Source organism: Lampetra planeri, chromosome 24 (genome assembly GCF_965212315.1).
Source record: "Lampetra planeri chromosome 24, kcLamPlan1.2.h2, whole genome shotgun sequence".
NCBI classification, from domain to species: Eukaryota; Metazoa; Chordata; class Hyperoartia; order Petromyzontiformes; family Petromyzontidae; genus Lampetra; species Lampetra planeri.
In genome coordinates this window covers 11210496-11232842 of record NC_136130.1, presented here as the reverse complement: position 1 = coordinate 11232842, position 22347 = coordinate 11210496, and the positions used below count along the sequence as shown (strand labels likewise).

The window sequence follows — 22347 nt, the reverse complement described above, 5'->3', positions numbered from 1 at the left end:
CGTAATGTAAATAAACAAAGCCACCACTGGACAGTTGTACAACCCCGGTGTGTACCGTGCACGATATGCCTCTTTACTTGCGGAGTCACACGGTGTTGCCACAGTGAAGTTGGACACAGGTGGCGGCTGTTCAAGTTTCAAGTTTATTTATTAGGTACAGCCCTGTGAGCCATTCGGCTCTTGAATCGGGTGCAACCGCAACAAACAAAAAACTAAAACATGAACAAGAAAACATCTTAAAGTGACTATGTGCAAACAGAAAATCCAAGAAAAGACAGCAAAATATCGCAGAAAAAGCACCGTACACCAACACTGTGTGCAAAAATCCCAGTGGGATGCAAGTCAAACAACAACAACCACAAGACAACTTAGATTAAGGCCATCAGTCTAACTCTGTACTACAACACACAAACATGGCCAAACCAAAAAACTTTTCGAAAATCACCAAAATAAAGCCATAAAAGCAATGGAACAGTGATCATAGGAACTGTGACCGAATTTTCACAATAAACGACGTAAACAACATGTACTACCAAACTCTGCAAAACTGTTCACGATTGCAGAGGAAGCCCCCTCCCCTCTGTCGCACGTTCACTTATCCGTGCGCCTGTCTGTGGCTTTGCGGTTCTGCAGCGGAGAGGCATGCAGGCCTGCTGTGCGTAACGGCCTCCATGGACGACTTTCAAGTAGAGGAAGCCATAAAGTAGGTGTCCTCTATATTCCACGCCTTACATGTGTTTAGTCAAACACGTGTTCGCCTAGAAGAAGCCTCCGCGGAATGTCAGGACTGTATCGTGGCGTTCTTTGGCGGCATTTGTGTTGTGTTTACGCTTGGGAAGGAGAGCATGCGCGGATGACGCACGAGAGTCGGTCGCGGCATCGCCACCGTATGTTGCCGCAGTGTGTTCACAAAAGTTACGAATCGCGTGTCTTCATTAATTCACGGTTTTGCACCTTGTAGGAATATTAACCGGGCAGGGGGAGCAGTGAAGCACGGGTTAGTTTCATTCCCGCTCACGGTAGTGGAGAGTTGGATCCAAACTCATCCCTCATTAACCAACACTAACCAGTGTGGTGAAGTATGGTCAAAAAGAACCCTCACGACTGATATAACACGGGAACGCCTAATTGTGATTGTGGATTTACAATGGATTGTAAATTACATATGAAGAAAACATTTGAAAATTTTTACTTTTGTTGTTGTTGAATGCCTTTGATTTTTGTATTTGCATCTTGACTAATTGAATATTAGGCATGCGGTTCACAATAAAATATTTATTTTGGAAAATTTTCGTATTTTTTGTACATTTATGGACAATTTTGGATATTTTTCAGATATCCCAGAGATTTGTATTTTACTGTAACTGGCAATGGCCCAAACATCCCAATGCTGAGAATGTGCCTGCAAATTACTCAACTTGGGATCATACAAAGTGACATTGCCCCCTACTGCAGACATGTCCAGGACCCTCCAGAAAATGAGTCTTGGGCAAAGTATAAATAAGTAAAGTCTGTGGAAAACATTATATATAATGTGTATTATGTATAATGTATTATAACCATACTGTATAATGTGTTCTACGGTTGTGCAATTTTATCGTTTACAAAGTAACATGGCACCGGTCGGCTTCCGCTCCGCCAGTTTTCAGGCGTGAGGCCAACCGTGATTGAACCCAGGGCCGGTGCTAGGGGCGATGCTGGGGTGGCACTGAAGCCACCAAAACGGCACTGGCGGCCCAGGGGTGAATTACTGCCACGGTTGCTCCCCCCAGACAACCTCTCGACTGCCTTCCCCCCCTCCCCCCGCTATCCTAGAGGAGCTGGAGCTCAGCCTGATTAAACGGTCTCATCATGGAAGTAGATGAAACAAAAAATAATTATAATTATCACTGTACTAAATGTCAACTTGAAACCAGTTTGACAAGGAGGACATGGTGTTTTGCCATTGCAGGGTTGGCCAGGCGGTGTACATCAAGGCCCAGGTGAACCGGGCGTTTAACACCAGCATGGAGGTGGGTTGAGTGAGACGCACGCTGGCCCCGTCCCGCTCGGTGTGAAACGTGGGCAAAGCGGCAGAGGGAAGTCAAAATTATAATAATAACAACGCTCATGTCAGGAAATTGAGCAATCGGGCTCGTCTAAAAGCATTGAAAGATGTGAACAAAGCAAAAACCAGTTGAACGTTACCACGTTAGCAGCGGAGACGCATGTAACCCGTTATATTCGTACACTTATGTTTGCATCCTTTGCTTAATAGACACTACGCGATGGCGTACTAGCTCTCCGATGTGTTTTCCGCGTGCTATTCGGCACGAGAGCTCTCAGCGCATGGAGCGAAACGTCGGATATTGTGCTGAACAACACACGGCGCAACCCGAGAGAACATGTCGGAGAGCTGTGTAGCACAACCGTGAAAACCTACGCAGCAGTATTGCCATGACGCACTCTCACGACGTGTTATAGTGGCGTACTATTAAACGTGATCTTCAGCATCCTCGCAGAACCAATCAGACCATCTTAGTACAGCATTGTCTGAAAACCTGAAGTGGAATACTTGGAGAATGGTCATTTTTACAGTTGTTTTGTATATATGTTTATGAAATGCTCTGTTCATCTCACGTTCATCTCACGCATTGCGACTAATGTACTGATTGGCGTTGTTGTTTGCAGGTGGGGATTGATGTTCGCGTTGAGGATCTGTCAACCGGCAACCAGAAGCTGGTGTGCATGGCCCACTCGACGTTCGTGGCTCGATCGCTGAGCGGCGAGAAGGTAAATCCTCTTGACACACCGCCCCTGCGATGCTTTGTGGATTACAGAACTAACCCTGTTTTACATTGTCGCGGCGACGGCGACGCACACGCTGACGCCATCGACGCGGGGCGCGCTTTGTGCGCGGGCAGGTGCAGCTGCAGGCGCTGATACCGCGCACGAGCGAGGAGAGCCTGCAGCACACGCTGGCGGCGGAGCGGCGCCGCATGCGCCTGGCCCACGCCGACACCATCCTCGAGCTGGTGCACAGCTGCCCCTTCCAGGACGGTGAGGCCCCCCCCGCCCCGCACTCGTACTGTCCGCCGCTCAGACGGGCTCGGGCCTCTCCCGCGTGGCTGTGCATACTCGGGAGTTTGTCGGGGAATTGGACGGCAGAACACGCACCACGGCACTCGGCTCACGACGATGGTGTTGTTGTTGATGACGTGGGCCCCGCCGCCCTCTGCTGCGAAGTTGCCACTCTGCGGCCCATTGCGTACGGGAGTCCTCTACGCGATGCTCTAAGCGATCCTCCACCCCTTGCTTCCAGGGCGCTGGGGGACTTAAGCACCACCATGCCCTGGCTCGCTTCGATGATGATGATGATGACGGTGGTATACCAACCTTTTCCGCCGTGTGTGAAGTGACACTGGGGCCGAACGTCGACTACGGGAAGGAGCTGGTGCCCGCGGCGCGTACGCGGGTGCACAGCGTGGAGCTAGTGCTGCCCCCTCACGCCAACCACCAGGGCAACACCTTCGGCGGGCAAATCATGGCGTGGATGGAAGCCGTCGCCACCATCTCCGCCAGGTGAGGCTGCCCCCTTGAGGTCGGATGCACAAAGTCATACGCACCCTGAACCTTATGGTCAATTTGAAAATACAATTCTTGTTATGCGTGCAAACAAAGAGAGACTCAAGGCCGGTGAGGGATTTCCTTGTTTTAATTGCAGACAAACTTGAGATGTTTACACATCAGCTATTTGGAAATCTGAATAATATGTGTTTCAGTAGTATTTGTTGTTGTTGTTTGTGTGTGTGTGTCGAAATATATATGTATTAAAAGGGAACAGAACAAAACAATAAACAGGGAGTTGTGTGTCCTCTTTTATTTAGAAATTAGAAAAGTAAACAGAAAGTGGTGGTCTCATCTGGCCGTGGTTAAGCTGGGTTCTGCAGTGCGGCGAGTTGTCACTCTCGGCCCAGTCGAAAAGGATGGCACAATAACATCGTCGTGGTAAATTTGGCTTATCACGGCCGTTTAACCTTGTCCACGCAATCGGTGGCAAAAATATTCGTCAATGAAGGGATTTACATTCATTTTTTCATATTAGTCAGCGATGAGTGGGAGTGGATTAGAGTCATCAGGAGTGTGACGATGATTAGGACTCCTGCCGACCAAATACCAAATCACGGCTGACTCTGACGAGCTGAAATTAAGTTGAATGAAGACGCAAACCAAGGTGATTTCGGGCCTGACTTTGATTCTCAGATCGTGTGCCTCTGTGTGTAGACTGTGCATATTCTCCCCTAAGTACTGCGGCGGTTTCCTTCGGGTCTGACGGTTTCCTCCCATAGTTGGAAAAAGAAAAAAAAAAGTTTAACACGTAGGAGGCTTTCGCCACCAATATCATCCAGAATAGAGGTGTTTTGGGTTAGATCGCGTAAATATATAAAAGTGTCGTTAAACCCGCCATCACCCGACACAGCCAACCAGTAAGGTTTGTCACGTAAAACAGAACGTGCCAATTCGTTACTAGTACAGCACACCGGTGTGTTGGAGAGAAAAGCCACAACATTTACAATATTTAAGTGATCTAACCCAAAAAAACCCCTCTTATGGAAGAAAATAGAAACATCCGATATTAGCCAAAACATCCAAATTCTAAAAAATTACTCAATTGGGATCACATGGCAGCAGCAGTAGCAGGACCCTCTTGAAAACAATTCTCAAGACTCGGTGAGGCTTCTCTGAGTAAACAAGTGTAGTAGTAATGTATGTACGTATGTTTAACTTTTCACCGTACGTAGCCAACCGTGCTAATCAAAGGTTCTTGGAAGGACAACATACTAAACACAAAAAGCAGTTCTAAAGAAAAGAGTTTTCAATCTAGATGATTTAAACGCGCATAGCTCCAGTGACTTCCTAATATCGGAAGGAAGAGCTTTCCTGTTGGCCGCAGAAGTGCATCCGAAGCGCGCGATGCTGTGACAGTCATTGTTCGATGGCCAGCCAATATCCGCTGCTGTAAGGATGACCGGAGTTCGCGTGATGATTTATGCTCCTTAACAACTCGACTACACGTCGCCAATGGCACGATTGGGGGGTAACGGACGCAGCGATGCGTCGTTTGCGTGCCGAGCGGCGGCCGCCGGCACGAGGATGACACTCTGCTCGCCCCGCTTGTGCAGCCGTCTGTGCCGCGCCCACGCCACCCTCCGGGACATCGACATGTTCCAGTTCCGTGGGCCGTCGCAGGTCGGCGATCGCCTCACCCTCAAGTCCATCGTCAACAACGCCTTCCGCAAGAGGTAAGCGCATGGCGCGCGCGAATCGTACGCTAACGCCAATGAAATTCGTCCACCGAGGAGATGGAGCGACGGACTCGGCTCGTGCGCGGGTGCTGGGTGGATTAATGCGTCGCAGGATCGTGAGAGGTGACGACGGCGGCCTGGGTGTCCCTTCATCCAGCAGCGGATTGATCATGGAACGATGGTGATGAATAACAACGTTATTTGCGAAGTCGCATTTTCATTCCTATTTAACCAAAAATCCTCTTGTGCGGGGTGTGACCCGGTGTGGTGTTGCGGCCTGTTACCGTTGTGGTGTCTAGGCAGTGTGGGGATGCAACGCGGTGTACTGTGTTGTTGCAGCATGGAGGTGGGGGTCTGTGTGGAGGCGTACCGCCAGGGAGACTGCAGCCCCGCGTCCCTGCGTCACATCAACAGCGCGTTCATGACGTTCGTCGTGCTGGACGACAACGGCGATGCGCGCACGCTGCCACGCATCAAGCCCTATGCTGGGGTACGATCGCTCTTGCACCTCGTTTTTATAAACAAAATTCGTGTTTTCCGTACGGTGCGAAAGAAGTGCAACATACATAATGAATCAGCCACTTGGAACTGAACTTTGCCGGCCCAGGAATGGCCCAGGGCCTGGGTCAGTCCAGGGTCTGGGTCAGTGTCCCCACGGTCCATGTGAGCAGTTCGGTAGGCCGACCCCTCTGCGGCCAGCGAGCTTAATAAAGTTAAGCAAAGGCCTAGACTATGTTAGCATAGTTGAGGTGTTTTTAACACAAACGTGGCCAAGAAGTAAAACGACGCGAGTGACGTCACGACGCTGTGCGACTCACCTGGGGAGGGCCGTCGTGGAGGCCCATGTCCAGCAGTGGATTGAACAAGGGCTGTGCATGCGCACGTACAAACAGGAAGGTGACGTTTGCTGCTCTCTGCTGAATTGATGTGGTCCCACCTCGCAGGACGGTGAGCGGCGCTACAGAGAGGCCATCGCCCGCAAGAAGATTCGTCTTGACAGGTACGAGCTCTCCGGCCAGTCGATTGACATCAACTACATCATCAACTCTTTCGACATCCACGTGCACAAGTCCGCTGTGGAGGAGGTGGTTAGGCGGCTGAGAGGCCTGATTCTGCGTCAGAGCACCGAAGAGGCACTGCTGAGATCCTGGTTTCGAATCCAGGGCAGCCGGTCGTGAAAAAAAAAGACGTTCTCCCCCATGTAGAGAGTTATATGGTCTTGACTGTAAAACTAATTGTCATGTTGAGTTTGGTTTTACGAACATTTTCGGTGGTGTTGTGCCACGATTGTCCTGCACTGACGCTTTACTCTTCTTACATCTATTTTTTTTACTTAGTCCTCTGTGCCAGATAATAACCTCAAGGATAACTATCAAGATACCTTTTATACCTGTAGAAATTATTTATCCTATTTTTTATGTAATTTTTTTTTGTTTCATTAAAAAAAATAACCCCACCGCCTGATAACAAACTACGCACGGGCGCCATTTAGCGATGGCGGACAGAGCCCTGGGAAAATTGGCTGAACTCTCAAGCTTCACCCCCACACAAGTGTCGCCTCCCGGAGGGTTCAGCAGCAAACACCTCCCATCCATCTTCCATTCAGGACATCCAGGGAACTCCGAGCACCCAATCCATTATCAGACTATTCCCAGCGGAAAGGTCGCCCGGCTCCTTGCAGATCGGCTGAATGCTTTCGAAATCCTCGCCTCATACATCTATTGTTCAACTCGCTTGAACAAAGCAAGGCAAGGTCGAGGGAAGGGCCTTCGTGTCCACGCACGTCTCTCTCCCCGGACACTGGGACCTCGCCAGGACAGATGGAATCAAATCCCAGCCTCAAGGAAGCTGGGATTACCAGTAGGAGATGGGTGTCTGGAATTCCCCTCCCCCGAGGAAACGATGGCTAATAAGGAGAAGAAAAATATCCTCTAAGGTCATCGAGGTCATCTGGGGATACCACGAAGAGAGGGAAGCTGGGAAAGAGAGGAAACTAAGCAGATGGAGAAATAAACGCACCACAGGTGCTCGCCACCAGACGGCGCCACTTGCGTTTCTCCGAGAGAAACGTTGACGATAGAGCACTGCAGCTTTCTAAACCTCATCGTTGTCGTCACGGCACTCACTTCCTGGGCTCGTGGCCCGGCTCGTAGAGGGCTCCGCCACGCGCCACACAACCCTCGGCCCCCCTGCAGCTGTGGACCCCCTCGATGCCGATGCCGTCCTCCTGTCCACGTTCACGTCTCGGACACCCGGACACGGGAGAGCTCACGTTGAGAAAGAAATCGCTGCGAGACAAAGGGCACTTCCGGCGCCGAGCCTGTCCGGCTCGAGAGAGGAAGAAGAGAGAGAGGGCATCAAACAGAGCGAGCTAAACCACGGCTGCAGATCCCAGCCGGGGAGAGGGCTCGCGCAGAACTCCCTTCCCGAGTCGACTCAACGGGAGGACGTCCTCACAGGACGGCACGCTACGAGCAGTGCTCCCCCTCAGAACCTCACACACCACGACTCTCAACCCCAGACACCACCAAAACGCTCCTCACCAAATATACCATCACCTGACCCCCCACTTTAACCCCCCTTCCCACCACCATGACCCAACCTCTATAGACCCATCCCCAAAGATACTCCACCAGCAACCCAATGCGAACCGCCGCCCCTAACGATCACCAGACCCCCCGATTCCAATCCCACCAATCGCTTCGCTCCTGTGTCAGAAGTTGTCTGGCAACTTCTACTAATTATCAACGACACTCAACACCTATAATTATACATTTTTATTATGAATTCTAATGGTACATTTTGTACCCGCGGCAAACGCCACACCTACGCCACACCTTTTATGAGAAAGCCACTACAGCTATGCACTTTTCAATCTTTAGAACAGTTTTTTATCTTTAGTTTGTTGTCCTTCCCCCGCACCTCCGATTACTTCGGTTCAACGTACACAACCCACGTGGACATGACGCAGAGATACTGGGCAGAGTATTAACCTCCATCCCACTGTCCATGTCTCTCTCAAGCCCCCCTCTCTTGTGGGGGCCTCCACACTCCTCATTCACTGCCTCCTCCCCCCACTCCTATTTCACCACCTCACCTTGTCCCCTCACCCCATGTGGCCAAGCACACGCGCACACTGTGTACGTTGAAGTGTTACCACACGTGGAGGCAGAATGTCAAGAGTAGAATTGTGTTACGTTTGTTGTGAGTTTGTCCTGTTACGGTGATCATTATTTACCTTCATCACTCAATGAAAGATATATTTACGTAATATAATATTCATCTTATTTATTGGAAATACGTACCTTAAGCACCACTTTCGCAAATATGTATAAATTAGAAATGCAGTGAACAGCAATGAAAGAAACCTTACTTACCGTACCGCAGCACTGTTAAATCGAGTATCTAACCCAGGCCCCACCAAGACAATTGCGGGAGATTAAAATATTATTATAATTTATTATATTAAAATATTGTATGGAACAAACCCATGAGGCCTGTAGACTACTGCAACTGCAACTCCCTTTTTGACCACGCAATGGGATGGAATTTGGACACATGTATTGTGGCATTAGTGCAGCACCACTTGGCCTTTATAACAATTCTCCTACATGGATCCTATCTGTCTCACGGCAAAAAATGGTGAAATATGACCCTAATACATCCCCGTTTTGTGCAGGATGCCCGATATGATCCGAAAATTGGAATCCTAAATAATTACACTCTTAAATATAATTAACTCTACCACACTTTCACCTTCCAAGCAAGCTTGCCAGGCCTCAGACAACAGGGACTATCCTGGCATAAATTTAAACTACATTTTACACCACTGCCCAGAATATTTTTGTTACACCATTGGAATCTCCACGACCCCCTCCTCAATAACCCCTCCAGGTCAATCCCCTTTGCCACCTTGCTACACCAGAACACCTTGGCAACAAAATAAGAATCAAGATTATCAACAAATCACATTTTATTCTAAACATCCCCAATTTATTTTAAGCGTCCCAAACCACCCAACCCGAACTGGATAACTTACACGAGCAGGATAACTGCTCACCAAATAAATATCCGTAAAAAAAATACGTGGATATAAAAGTACTTTTTTTCCACATCCCATCCAGCCCACGTGGTCTTCTGGCAGTGCATCATCTCAATAGCCTTGGTTCAACACAAGCTAACTGTGGACTGGTTTCGACATCCATTGTCTCATCAGCAGTCAGAATATCTGGGATCGGGATGTGTTCAGGTCCTCATATCTTCCCCCCATATAAGTATACAAGTGAACCTTATGGCGGTAAAATTTTGACTTATGGCGGTACCCCAGGGTACCATAGTACCCCGGCTCTCGCATAATGTCCGTGATGCAGTCATTTTGAGTCTGTTGATGGTCGGCGATGCGGCAATTGACTCATCTCGACGAGCTGTACACGATGCACTGTGGTACGTACCGCGAGCGTTCAGGGTTTCAGCGCAATCGTCCTCGCTGCATTTCGACATCGCAGAGTAGCACTGATTCGGATTGATTGGTACCCCAGTCGCGGAGTTAAGTACACCCTTGGAAAAAATAGTGTCCCAGAAATACAATATTTAATTGCCTCGGCCATTTTGTATTATTCGGTACCCCGGAGTACCGCCATTAGGACACTGTAAACATGTATTGAAGGATATCGCTTTGAACGCATGCACTTTAAAAATCTGCAATGTACACTGTTGTTTAGTCATAACGTATTTATTGCCGTGTCATTTTATTATTGAAATAAAGAAAGTACTACCTTTGGTTTTGCACTTAACTTGGCTAAATTCCAGCTCTCGGCATGAACAATGTCAGCTTGTCTCAGACAACCAGCGGGAAGTACCCGGCGTCGCCCGGGTCTTAAAAATATTTCAAAACTACTCTTAAAAATCTAACAGCAGTGCGTACTGACTGTGGTGGTACCTGCTATGATTACAGCAGTGCATACTGTGGTGATACCTGCTTTCACTGTAGCAGTGCATACTGTGGTGGTACCTGCTATGATTACAGCAGTGCATACTGACTGTGGTGGCACCTGCTATGATTACAGCAGTGCATACTGACTGTGGTGGTACCGACTATGATTACTGCAGTGCATACCGACTGTGGTGGTACCTGCTATCACTACAGTAGTACATGCTGACTCTATAGCAGTATTTATCGACTCTATAGCACAAAGTACTCACCTGACAAGAGTGTCGTGGTGAGGCCTAATCCCGTGCAGAGCCTCCGGCCTCGCCTAGATTGTCCAGCCGGCCGAGGTGGCACCTTGGCAGGCTGGGGCTGGGCTGCTATCCCTGACCCTCCCCCAGCCACGATCTCCCCGGCCGCTCTGCAGTAATATCTACGGCCTGTAGTGGTAGCATCTAGCGACTGTATATAGTAGTAACTGCATGCATCGGGGTGGGGGGGGACATCACACAGTGAAGATTTAAGCTCAGCGTTTAGTGTATTTCTATAGCATTTTTTACGCGAAAGAAAATGTCCCCCTCACTCCCACTGAAGGTGTGCGACTTGGCATGGCCCCCCCCCGCCCACCAAAGGCTCGTGAGTTAGTATGGCTGGGCACGCGTCATAAATAAATAAATAGATGATAAGCGCACAAAAATCACACTAAATCGCTAATTAAACAAATTAAAAGTTGACGGAAGTGAAAAAGGAATAGCGGAATAGCCCTTGCTCACTGCAGGGCTTACGGTTTGGTACCTGGATATTTTTCTTTACATAAACCCCACCGTTGGAGAGGTAAATCGTTCGCAAGCGCGCGAACAGACACAAACCCACAAACAAAGCCACAAACAGACAATTTTTTACTTTAATATATATAGATTAAAATGTGTGGCAAAAGCTCTGTGACCCGGCATCCATGGAGAATGGACGGTGCCGGTTAATCTGAGAGTTACACTCATGGTGCACCAAATTATCCAAGAACATGAAACGTTTCAAGAAAAAAACTAAATATACTCTTTTACAGAGGTACTCATCGGTTAATTGTAGAACATTCTAAGTGTATTGTAGAAAAGCGGAGCTTTTGCTGCATATCACTGTCATGCAACAGCCTTCTCTTTAGCTGGTGACATGACGGAGTGTGGATAATTATAATCGGCATTTTAAGCGATCTCGGTTGTAGTTCTGTGATATCATCTTCCAGAGGATTATCTAGCGTGGAGTAAAACAATAATAATGCTGTTGTAAAGCATTTAAGTTACTATGAGCTATATTTCATAATAATATACATTTTAGTATTATGCATGACAAAATAGACTTCTGTCCATATAAAAGTTAATATTTTATTTCATTAGAGCATTACTTAAATTTGCTGACAGTCCAAAAAAATCCGTGAATGTTTAGATGTGGCACCACCGTACATTATTCAGTGACCGCTCCGTGGATTACCCCCCCCCCCCCCGCATCTCGGCCATGAATTTTACAAACAATTACCATAACAAAATCTTAGCCTTATCTATCGATATCTGAAGATTTTCTGATATACATTTGGTTGACTGAGATGGGAAGGAACTTAATTTGCAGTGTTTCCACGCTGCGCTGTGGATTCCTGTGCAGTGCCAATGAGTTTTAGGCCCCTTGGCTCCTAAATATGGAGCACTTCGTGTGGTTAAAAATAACTTGCTGATGGCACATCACCCACGTATATTCTGTCACAAGGGTGGATCGTACGCGACTCTGTCCTGTAATTGAGCCGGGGCAGCAGTTATTCCACCTCGTGGCGTGTGGAGGGCGGTACGACGCAGCAAGCGTTAAGTTGTAAACGGACGCTGAACGCTAAACAGAATGAGTAGCGATACGATCCGCCTTTCTCCCTCGTGCATTCTGCTGTCTCACCCCCTGGTGTAAACGAGAAAAGGCTGCGACACCTATCGCGTTATTGTACGCTAATAAAGTAGACCATTGATACAAAAGAGATGCCGATTCTCAATGGGTTCTGTCTTGAGTAAATATTAGAGACGTCTCAATGAGTTGTAATTTGTCCCATTTGAATGTGCCCTTCGTAGGAAGTACATCTTGTCGTGCAAGCAGAACGAAGTGCCGCTGTCTGTTCCCTGGGACCCCAGCAACCAGGTACACACCCCATACCGTTCAAGTCACGTAGAAGGGAAATAATAAAATAATGAAAATAAAACATGATAAAATAAAATTCTCAAGACGTTTCGGCCACAACGCAAGCAGCCGTCCTCAGGTGAAGAAACAGCTGAGGAAGAAACACATGAGGACGGCTGCTTGCATTGTGGCCGAAACGTCGTGAGAATTTTTATTTTATTGTTTTATTTTTATTATTTTATTATTTCCCTTCTACGTGACTTTACCGACAGAACCAAGAATATGAATCCCTGCAGTCACGAAAGCTTTAAATCGAAAAATAAAACACCCCATACCGTCCACTCTCCCTTCCTGCCTTCATCAAATCTCCGCTCATCCATACCAACTCCTTACTACCCCCTACCACTTAATTACTGCGTCGTTTCCAGCTCCTCTCGATGCACTCGGCCAGGTTTTCAATTGATCCATGCAGACTCTGTTTTTTCGCTGTAGACAGTGGCCTACTTGCCAGTATTCAGAAAAATAACTCAACACTTCGTCAATAACACTGTGGCATTAAAAGAAAACATGTATGTTAGGCGACTATTCGGGAAATGTTCTTTCTGCATAGCGTATTATGAGTAATTTTACCAGGTAAGGCCCACTCAGCTGTAGAACTCTTTTTCAGAAGCGACCTGGCCACAAATGGTAACTCAACGAAGTGGCTTATCATGTGGAAATTTATAGCAGCCAAATGTTCTAAAAATCCACGCGGCCACGGAGAGAACATGCAAACTCCAAATATACAGGCGTCAGGGTCGGAATTGACCCCATGACCTCCTGTATACCAGGTGAGGGAAATAACATCTCGCAACCGCAGTGTCCCCATTATACAAAGTGTAATGTAAATAATTTCCCGTCCTTTGTAAAGCCACTACTGGATGAAGGCTTCCTCGTGCCATTCCAATTAAAGGGTGGTTATTTCACCCAAGGGAATGGGAGGGGGGGGGGGATTGTTTGACCACGCTTCACCACGCTGGTCAGTGTGAGTTGGTGAAGTTAGCAATGGCTGGGATTCCAGGGACAAGGTGCAGCCTCGCTATTTCACCATGGTACCGTTCCACCGCAAACACAAGGTGTGGTTTATTATTTAACTTCAGGCTCTTTCCGAGGTCAGCATGCCCTACAACAAGTGCCAGGTACATTGTGTCAAACAAGCAATGGGGAGACGTATCGCCGGACAGATTGTGCTGTCCAAGCTGTCACGACACTTGCCCCACATAGGCTGTGCGGTTAAACAGAGGATCTTTATCTCTGCTCTTCATGTTCTTTTCAGAATGTTCTTGATTGAATTTAAACGGGCGGACTTGATCTTGACTGGATTCCACGGGCAGGCACAACTCATGGGGTAACAGTGGTGGGCACGTCATCGTCCGCTCCTTATGCAGTTCTAGCGAACTCGATGTTGAATGTCGAGGAAGCTCGGGGATTGGCTCTTACCTTCTGAAAGTGGCCGGTTCCAATCCTTTTTTTGTCCGATAAATAAAACTTTGTCCGAGTTGGCGGTTGTGGGTTTTGTTACTGTATACGAAAAAAAAACCGGTTTTCTTGATGTGTTCTGGATGTACTGAGTAATGTAAGCTTCTGTGTGTGTGCGCGTGTGTGTGTGTATGCGTTCACACATAGGTCTACTTGAGCTTCAACAACGTCTTGGCTCTGACGCTATTGGCCAGCCGAGGGGCATGGGAGCTCGTTTCCGTCCAGAATGGGGTAAGGTGCTCGTTTCGGATGATTCATCCTAAACACAAAGTAGTCATGGCTGATATATCGTGCCACGGCCGCTCAGTCCACATCACACGCACCGAGGGCAACCCCTTCTATTGAACCACACGGATTGTTGCGTCTGGTGAGTGAGCATCTGGTGAGTGAGCGTCTGGTGAGTGCGTGGTGCGTGGCCACCGGTGAGCAGCGAGTATCTGTGTCTGGTGGGTGAGCGGCGAGTGACGGCTTGTGTGACTGCTCACACGTTGTGCTGTGGCTCTGCCGTGACGGTGCAGATCAAGCTGTACAGCTGCGAGGAGGGCGGCCTGTTGTCGTTCCGTATCGAGATGCGTGCCTGCGTCTCTGCTGAGCAGGCCTTCCTCCTGCTCTCTGATCTGCAGCACCGCGCCGCCTGGGACAAGCACTACCAGTGAGTCCCACGCATGTATAGAGACAAAGAACCCCCGTGCAGCCCTAACAGACTGTTCGGGCAAGTGCTGTGAGCACGCGGACAGCAAGGTGCACGAGGGGGTGGTCTGGCGAGCACCGCGCCCAACCAAATGTATTTCCCCATTGGCAATGTTTACACACGCCGTGCCAGGCACTCACTTAAGGCTAAGTCGACCTAGAGGAGGCCCAGGACCCGTTCAAATATATTCGTCACCATGTTGGCCGTGAGTGGGAATTGAACTCGGGTCACCGGGTTCGTAGCGCAGTGCGCTAACCATTCCGCCACCGCCTCCCGTGCATGCACGCTTAGAGAGATAAGTGTATATTCTGAATCGAGTGCTGGAGAAAATTCCGTGCGCGAGAATCGACATCTAAATCTAAAACTGTTCGCGTTACAAACATGCGCGCGCGCGTCTATTAGTAACAATCGTTTGCGTCCTTTGTACAGGAAATGCAGTCTGATCCAGGCGGCGGATGAAGATGATGCCATCTACAGCGTGGAGAGTCTGGCCATCCGCAAGGGCCTCAGGCCCCAGGACTTCGTGGTGCTCATGTCGCGCCGCCAGCCCTGCCAGACCAGGTTAGCAACGTCGGCGTCGTCGTTGTCTGTGATGCAGCGAAATACAAATCTCTAATAACAGTGTTAGCTCGGTGGTTAGCTTAGTGGTCAGCACGGTGGTCAGTGCAGTTGTTATCGCGGCGTTTTACGACCTCGGTTCGGAATTCCCAGCCACGGCTACCATCCGTGGCGACTGATATTTGAACCCTCACAGCCAGCACTGTCCAGCATGGTGAAGAATGTTTCAAAGAGCCCAACATGACCGATTGGGCATTGGGAGGCCTTCATCCAACAGTCGATTCATCATGGCTTTTTCTTATTCTTCTTCTCGATTGTTCTGCTTCATGGCAGGCCTTTGGCCCAAACTCCCTCCATCCTTTTGTATGGTCTTGTTTGTATTCTCTGTTTCTTTTCTTTTGTTCCATTAGCTGAAGTAAAGAGAACTTATTAAAATTACGTACCATCTGTATAAATGGTAATTCATTCTTCCATATGTATTTTGATACGTGTGCTATTATCGTAGGTCGATTTTATTATAATTATCCTCATCATCAATAATTTAATGGTCACGTGCCGAATAAACAACGCAGTATCACACACTCAAAACATCTTGAGTCCCTCATCATCATTAGACGCTTTTGGCGTCCTCTGGTCTAGCACCAGTTGGGTCGAGGCTCAAGAGAAAGCCATCCCTGGTGTGAACCAATCAGTTTCAAGGACAATGCATATACTATCATAGTGTGTTTTTTGTTTGCATTTTGACCACAAGCATGATTCCTTGGAAAAGGTTTCAGTTTTGTTGCCAGAAAAAAGGGGAAAAACCCTATTATTATATCTTGAGTCCCTTTCGCGTCGCCGTGTGGGACTGAAAAGCGCCCATTTGTGGCTCATCCTGGCCACAATTCGCACAGCTGTGATCAGAATGTACAAACTGCAGCGTGGTGCAAGTTCTGCTCCGCAGCCTGTGAGGCGTTGCCTCCTGGGGGCGGCGGGGGGGGGGGGGCATTTGACGAGACCGCACGCGATCGCGGCGTCTTGTGCCGTGCGCCGAGGAGCTTCCTCGTTGCTCACCGTGTCCTGCGCTCTCTAGCAGGGACCCGTACGTGATCGCCTTCCGCTCCGTCACCCTCCCGGCGGCGCCGCCGTCCCCGAACTTCACGCGGAGCGAGGTTCTGTGCGCCGGCTTCATCGTGCAGCAGCTCAACAGCAGCGAGACTCGGGTACGCTCGCACACTCTTGCCGATTACCACTTTGAGCGTGCCGTTTGTTGCTGACTGTTTGACGTTAATGACACGGGGGGCTCGGCAATTATTAAAATACAAATCCAAAACCCAGCACACACTCACAGGCTTCCTGTTCTCGTCCTGTGGCATTGTGGGCTGTTGGCACACAACCTTCTCCTTCGACGAAATCTCCTTGCAGTCACTTTTCACCTGAGCTTCGATCCCATTCACTGTTTGTACTCCCCTCAGATCAAGGTCCTCCCCTTCCCCTAGCACCTTCGAGTGTTAGAGTCACCATTCACCCCATGTAACCTGACCAGAATATTGTAGCTTCCCATTCTTGACCTGACTCCGTGTCCTTGAGACTTTGTCCATGTCGATTCTTTCCAGGACTCCCTTGTCCACTGCACGCTGATTTATTCCAAATGTTAACAGCTCTCCGGAAGTGATTCTCTTATTATTTCATGAATATCATAATATCAATCAACCGTATGTAATTGTTATTCATTTAATAAATTGGCATTACACATGGCAATCATTGCCTCCTTACTGAGAAAAGTTGGCAGGACCCTACTAAAAAAAGAGTCGTGAGACTAAAGTGAGGCTTTCCTGGGTAAAACAGGGGTGAATGTAATTTTTAAATTGAATAGAAATGAGCTTTGAAATTGATGTATTTATTTCTCCGTCCGTGTTGCAGATTTCTTATTACAACCAAGCCACACCGGCCGTGCTGCCGTACATTTCCAAGGACATCGCGGGCCTCTCGGTTGAGTCCCATGCACTTTTCCTGGCCTGCAAAACCTTCCTGGAGAACAACTCCAAACTGTGATCGGCGTGCGTCTGTCCGGGTCGGGGCGTGTGTGAGGCACGACGGGTTGTAAGCCCCCGACTCCCAGCACCTCGCAGACACAGAAGTCACGACTCCACAGAGAGAGGACTTGTCGCTGGCCTTTGCCCAATGATGGCGACGGTGGGTGTTTTCAAACGTGGTTTGTGTGAATAGAATCGAGGAAGTGATTGCAGCCGGAAGCTGCAGCGGCACGGACTACTTAAGACCGGATCCTTCCACAACTCGTGGAATGTGATGCAGACAAATGCACGGTGCAATTTTTTTTTGGATGAACGTCATGCAGTTTGAAACAAGGGGAGTTTGGTGCCTCCAGTTCATATTTGCAACGAGTCCCATCTGCGGATTTAGTAATTGTTAGTGATGCGTGCTGGTGATTAATTGTAGTTGAGTACAGTAAAAACCACGAGGTCAAGATGTGGGGCCTGAATATAGAACGACTTAGGCAATTATATAATTTGGAGATAGCTTATTGGTGGTTCGGACTACCCGACGGTTGATTGTCATAGTGAAAAAAAGGAAACCAATAAATCACCGGGCGATGATGTCATGGCGACCACGTTGCATGGGCGACGTTACGATAGCGATGTTGCATCGGGTTGCTTCCTGGCAACTGATTGGCTGGTGTAGTGGGAGTGATGATGCAATCCCTAGCAACCGCTGCCACACCCACATCATTGGTAACTCTGGAGAACACCTGCATTTCCTTATATTTTCCTTAGATTTTGTAAATAATTTTTTTCTGTCATTTCGGACCTTGCTATAATCGCAGCTTGCCGGATTTACTCAGGCACCTTCTGAGTCGAGCCCTTGTGTGCTGTATTACACATCACCTCTGTATGTCCTCAAAATGGAACGTAGGTTTTTTAAATGAAATAATCATAATAAAGTTAGCAATACTATGGCAATTTCTGTTCAGGTCAAAGGCAATAACTGGTGCTAGTTCTCTTGAAAGGCTATGAAGTGTTTTGTCTGGTGGGCCCTTGACAATACAGTGTGGGATCCTGGCATCGTGTGTCATAGAAGGGCTTGTCGGATAATAGGATTCGTGGGTATTAGGATCACGGATAAGAGGAGTTCTACTGTAGCAATGCATAACCCAAATATTGAGAAGGCCCCTGCTCGGCTCTCTGGCCCCTACATGAATGTATCCAGCAGAGGGCCCCTTTCTGCCAGGGTCCCCTGCTCGTGCAACAATCGCACCGTTGTTGATACCCGGCCTCCAAAGACGACACCGCATGCCGCGTGGCAATTACTGGTGAAAATACACACTTTGTAGTAATCGGTAAAGATACACAAACATATTTTCACGTTTACAAAAATAGAATGAAGGTGACTGAATAACAGTTTAGGGAACCTGTCAAGTTTTAACAGCCGATATCTTCGGCGTTCACAATAAAGAATGTTTTAATTTTTAATTTAGACTGTCCAAGCGAGACCATCACAGGCACTTTAGGTAACGTGATTAAGATTTCAGCGACGTGTTCATAAGTTCAGAGGCTGTGTTTATATTCACACACATACACAGCTACCTCCATGTCCATCCCCAACGACCGCTCCCATCGGCTTCCTGGCCGGAAGACTTCGGACATATAATGTACACTTCTAATACTGAAATAGCTAAAAGTGCATCCCTGCAATTCCTCGCTCTCGCCACTGCTGCCGGATGGCCTTAATACTGTAATGTACTTTTAAGGCAGCAATTATTCACCCGAGAGAACGCGAGGCACCAGGCCACCTCATCCCGATGACAACCGCAGCCTTTAAACCAACTGTCTGTTAAGTGAACATAGCCTTGACTTAAAGCTTTCGTGACTGCAGGAATTCATATTCTTTGGGTCTTTCGGTAAAGCCACGTAGATAGAAAAAATAATACAAATATCACGACGTTTCGATCGCAACACAAGCAATCGTCATCAGGTTTTTTAAAGGTTTTTCACCTGATGATGATTGCTTGTGTTGCGATCGAATCGTCGTGATATAAAGACCCAAAGAATATGAACATATATTTTTTGCTAATGCCCATCGGTAGAGTCGAGACATTACTTTTGCTTAATTGTTTTTTGCGTGTGTTTTTTATTGAGATGTTATAGGCGTGGGAATCCGGTGGATGCATCGTGTATTAAGTATATTGACGCCTTGTGGATTATTTTATGAAATGAGGCTGTGCTTTGTCAAGGAAAATATGTTGCCACACACTGGATATTAAAATGTAAAAAAATGTCGAACGCACAACTTTGATGGAGCCAGATCTAGCCACTGATTGTAATGTGACATTTTAAACGTATTCACTGTTACGTAACGTTATCCCTTATGAGGGAATCATTGCTTCAGTATTGCCTTGCTGTCACTGTAGCCACAGCAGTGCCCAGGGCTGTTGTACAGAAATTTGAGGTTTTGAAAATTGGCAACGGTGTAAAAAATATTCACGCTAATTTGTTATCGATATCGTCCGTGCATCGTGTACACGTGCCTGCTTTCTTGATGCGGATCATTTTGCTGTTGTTGTAAATATGCATTCGGAGTGACGTGGAGAGGCGTGCTGCCTCTGTTTTCTGCACAAAATTCCACAAATGATGATGAGATTAATTGCGCATCTTTGTGAAATTTAAATCGCGTTATTAAAAGCAGGCACATTTCCTCTAAGTCCTTCTAGATACATGGTACTTTATAATGACATCAGAAAATGTTGTGAACTTATTTTCAGGAAACACTAACATGAAGTATATATTTCTCACACCATTGTGGAGAAATCCCCATATTCCCTTCAAAGATATTTTAACGAAGTCTCACAGATTATATTTTTCCAGAAGGGAATGAGACATTGTAATAGTTGAGTTTTTATGAACTCGTAAACACTTGCTTGCATCCCACACGTACACAACTGCCTAGTTCAGATGGACATCTTCAAAGGCTTAATGACCTTTTTAATGTTTGCCTCAGTAAAAGTCGACTTTTGACAAGTTGATTCTGTGTTCTTGTAAATTGGGCTCTTGTGAATCTACTTGTTCAGTAACTTGGCGATTCTACCCTTGTACGTTTAGCTATCTCCATACGGCGGAAGTGGAGGCGCACTGGCGAGACTTTGCGAGATATGGTGGCCGGTTTCTGATGTTCTCTTTCTCCTCGGTGTGTTATGCATCGGCGTGTTTTTCTCAAGTCGGCACACGGAGTCACAGTGTTGACTCCAGATACGTCGGAGTTCGACCGCGTCAAACACTGGCATTGCCAACTTTCCCCATTTGCAAAACGTGGCCAAAAGGGTAGGGGGCAGGAGCTGATTGCTTAATGGAATGTGGCATAACGATTTGCGTGTTCATGAGTTGACTGTTATAGGGCATCGCTTAAATGCCTCGGCAACTCAAATGCGCCTTGGCATCATATCCCATCTCCACCATTCGAATGCCTTGTGGCAGTCCAGCTGAGGGGAGCCCCAAGTGGCAGCCGTCCTTACGTGGCTCAGGGTGCATGCAGTACCGGCCTGCAATTGGGCAGGAGTGTTCCAGTAGGGGTTGACTCTATGGATGGACACGTCGCTTAGTTAGAGATGGCTTTTACTGCAGAGTGCGGCCGGATTCAATGCTGTATTATTATTATTGTTGTAAAAATGAAAATATTTCCACGCTTAAGATGTCCGAGTGCAATAATCGACTTTTAGATACATATCACGAGAGGGTAGTGTGATAACAAGTGTAACTGCTTCGACGCCTGATGTGTAAGCATTACAAGTCAATAGGCCATTGATGTAAATTGTAATGAAGTTGTATAAGGGATAGAAATAGTGCAATTTGGCACAAAGTGAGGATTGTTGCATATTAACAATGGTTATATTGGTCAGGGAAAATGAAATTTGCGAAATACTACAGTAGAATGTTTAAGTAGAGATCAAAATAATGCTCCTTTACATTTTGATGACTTGATAATTGGTTTTTTACCCTTTTATCTGGCAACAAAACTGACACCTTTTTTTACGAGGAGTCATGTTTGTATATGCAAACATGACTCCTCGTAAAAAAAAAGGTGTCAGTTTTGTTGCCAGATAAAAGGGTAAAAAAACAATTATCATATTTTTTACTGGCAAATGAGGTACCAATGGTGTAAATTTTGATGACTTGTTTTTATATAAATGGATATCTTGTAAATAGGGACGATGTATGTGCTGTAGAGGTGTGGACTCGAGTCATGTGACTTGGACTCGAGTCAGACTCGAGTCATGAATTTGATGACTTGCGACTCGACTTGGACTTGCATAACAATGACTTTGTCCCACCTATGAGATGTGGACTCGAGTCATGTGACTTGGACTCGAGTCAGACTCGAGTCATGAATTTGATGACTTGCGACTCGACTTGGACTTGCATAACAATGACTTTGTCCCACCTCTGATGTGCTGTATTGGCTCATGTTAGAATGTCTCCCTTGAGCCGCTGTGGAATGTCTGCTTAATAACCGCGTGTTTCATTGGATTAGAAAAAGTAAAACCTAGCAACTTTATTGAATTTAGAAAGTTACGTCTTTAGAATAAAGGTAAGAACAAGAATTATGTTTACGAGACCTGAAACATGTCAGGATAACAGCAATAAAAAAAAAGTAAACATTCAACCCATGTAACTGTCGCCTGTTTTTTTTTGTTTCACCTCATGCATGTGACCAAATCACCCGTAATGTGCCCCATCTCCTCAGACCTCGTAGGCTCAGCAGGGACGAGCTTGTGTCAGGGTTGTCGTGGGTGGCTTGGGCAGACCATGATCCCCCCGTGAGGGACGATCGCCAATGGTCAAGAATAGCGATGGAGTGGCAGCCACGGTTCGGGGCACGCTCTAGAGGACGCGGCGTTCCGAGGAGACGGAGCGATGCAATTGGCTCCTGTGCGGCTGCCGGGTGGACAATTATATCGCGGGGTCGTGAGAGGTGGCGAGGGCCTGGGGAAGCCTTCATCCAGCAGTGGATTGTGCAAGAATGTTGATGAATGTTTGGATTGAAGCACTCCCTCCCGCCCGAGACATCTGGCTGCACACGCACAATTAAAAACCGTACCACGACAAACACCGTGAGTTTGGGGTAATTGTTTGTTTACTGCAGGATTCGTGGAAATGCATACAACTGGGACCGCTTAAGTCTCTCCAGTAAGTGGAGGAACTTGCTATGCATAAACAAATATCCACAAG

The 22347-nt window shown here is 47.4% G+C and overlaps 1 protein-coding gene across 4 annotated transcripts in view; it reads left to right on the top strand.

The window, feature by feature from the left end:
- ACOT11 (acyl-CoA thioesterase 11) overlaps window positions 1–17697 on the top strand; it is a 34507-nt gene extending 16810 nt beyond the window's left edge. For 2 of the 4 annotated variants that reach the window (XM_078605692.1, XM_078605689.1), the window contains 14 exons: window positions 634–703; window positions 1952–2012; window positions 2671–2772; window positions 2904–3039; window positions 3396–3561; window positions 5163–5282; window positions 5625–5775; window positions 6230–6285; window positions 12315–12381; window positions 14026–14109; window positions 14397–14530; window positions 14999–15130; window positions 16200–16329; window positions 17030–17295. In XM_078605692.1, the coding sequence (XP_078461818.1) occupies window positions 634–703; window positions 1952–2012; window positions 2671–2772; window positions 2904–3039; window positions 3396–3561; window positions 5163–5282; window positions 5625–5775; window positions 6230–6285; window positions 12315–12381; window positions 14026–14109; window positions 14397–14530; window positions 14999–15130; window positions 16200–16329; window positions 17030–17161 (1541 nt within the window). In that variant the 3' untranslated portion in view covers window positions 17162–17295. Of the gene's footprint in view, window positions 1–633; window positions 704–1951; window positions 2013–2670; window positions 2773–2903; window positions 3040–3395; window positions 3562–5162; window positions 5283–5624; window positions 5776–6229; window positions 6286–12314; window positions 12382–14025; window positions 14110–14396; window positions 14531–14998; window positions 15131–16199; window positions 16330–17029 lie in introns of all 4 variants that reach the window. The other 2 variants (XM_078605691.1, XM_078605690.1) reach the window with 2 other exon arrangements.
- The last annotated feature ends 4650 nt before the right edge of the window (window positions 17698–22347 follow it).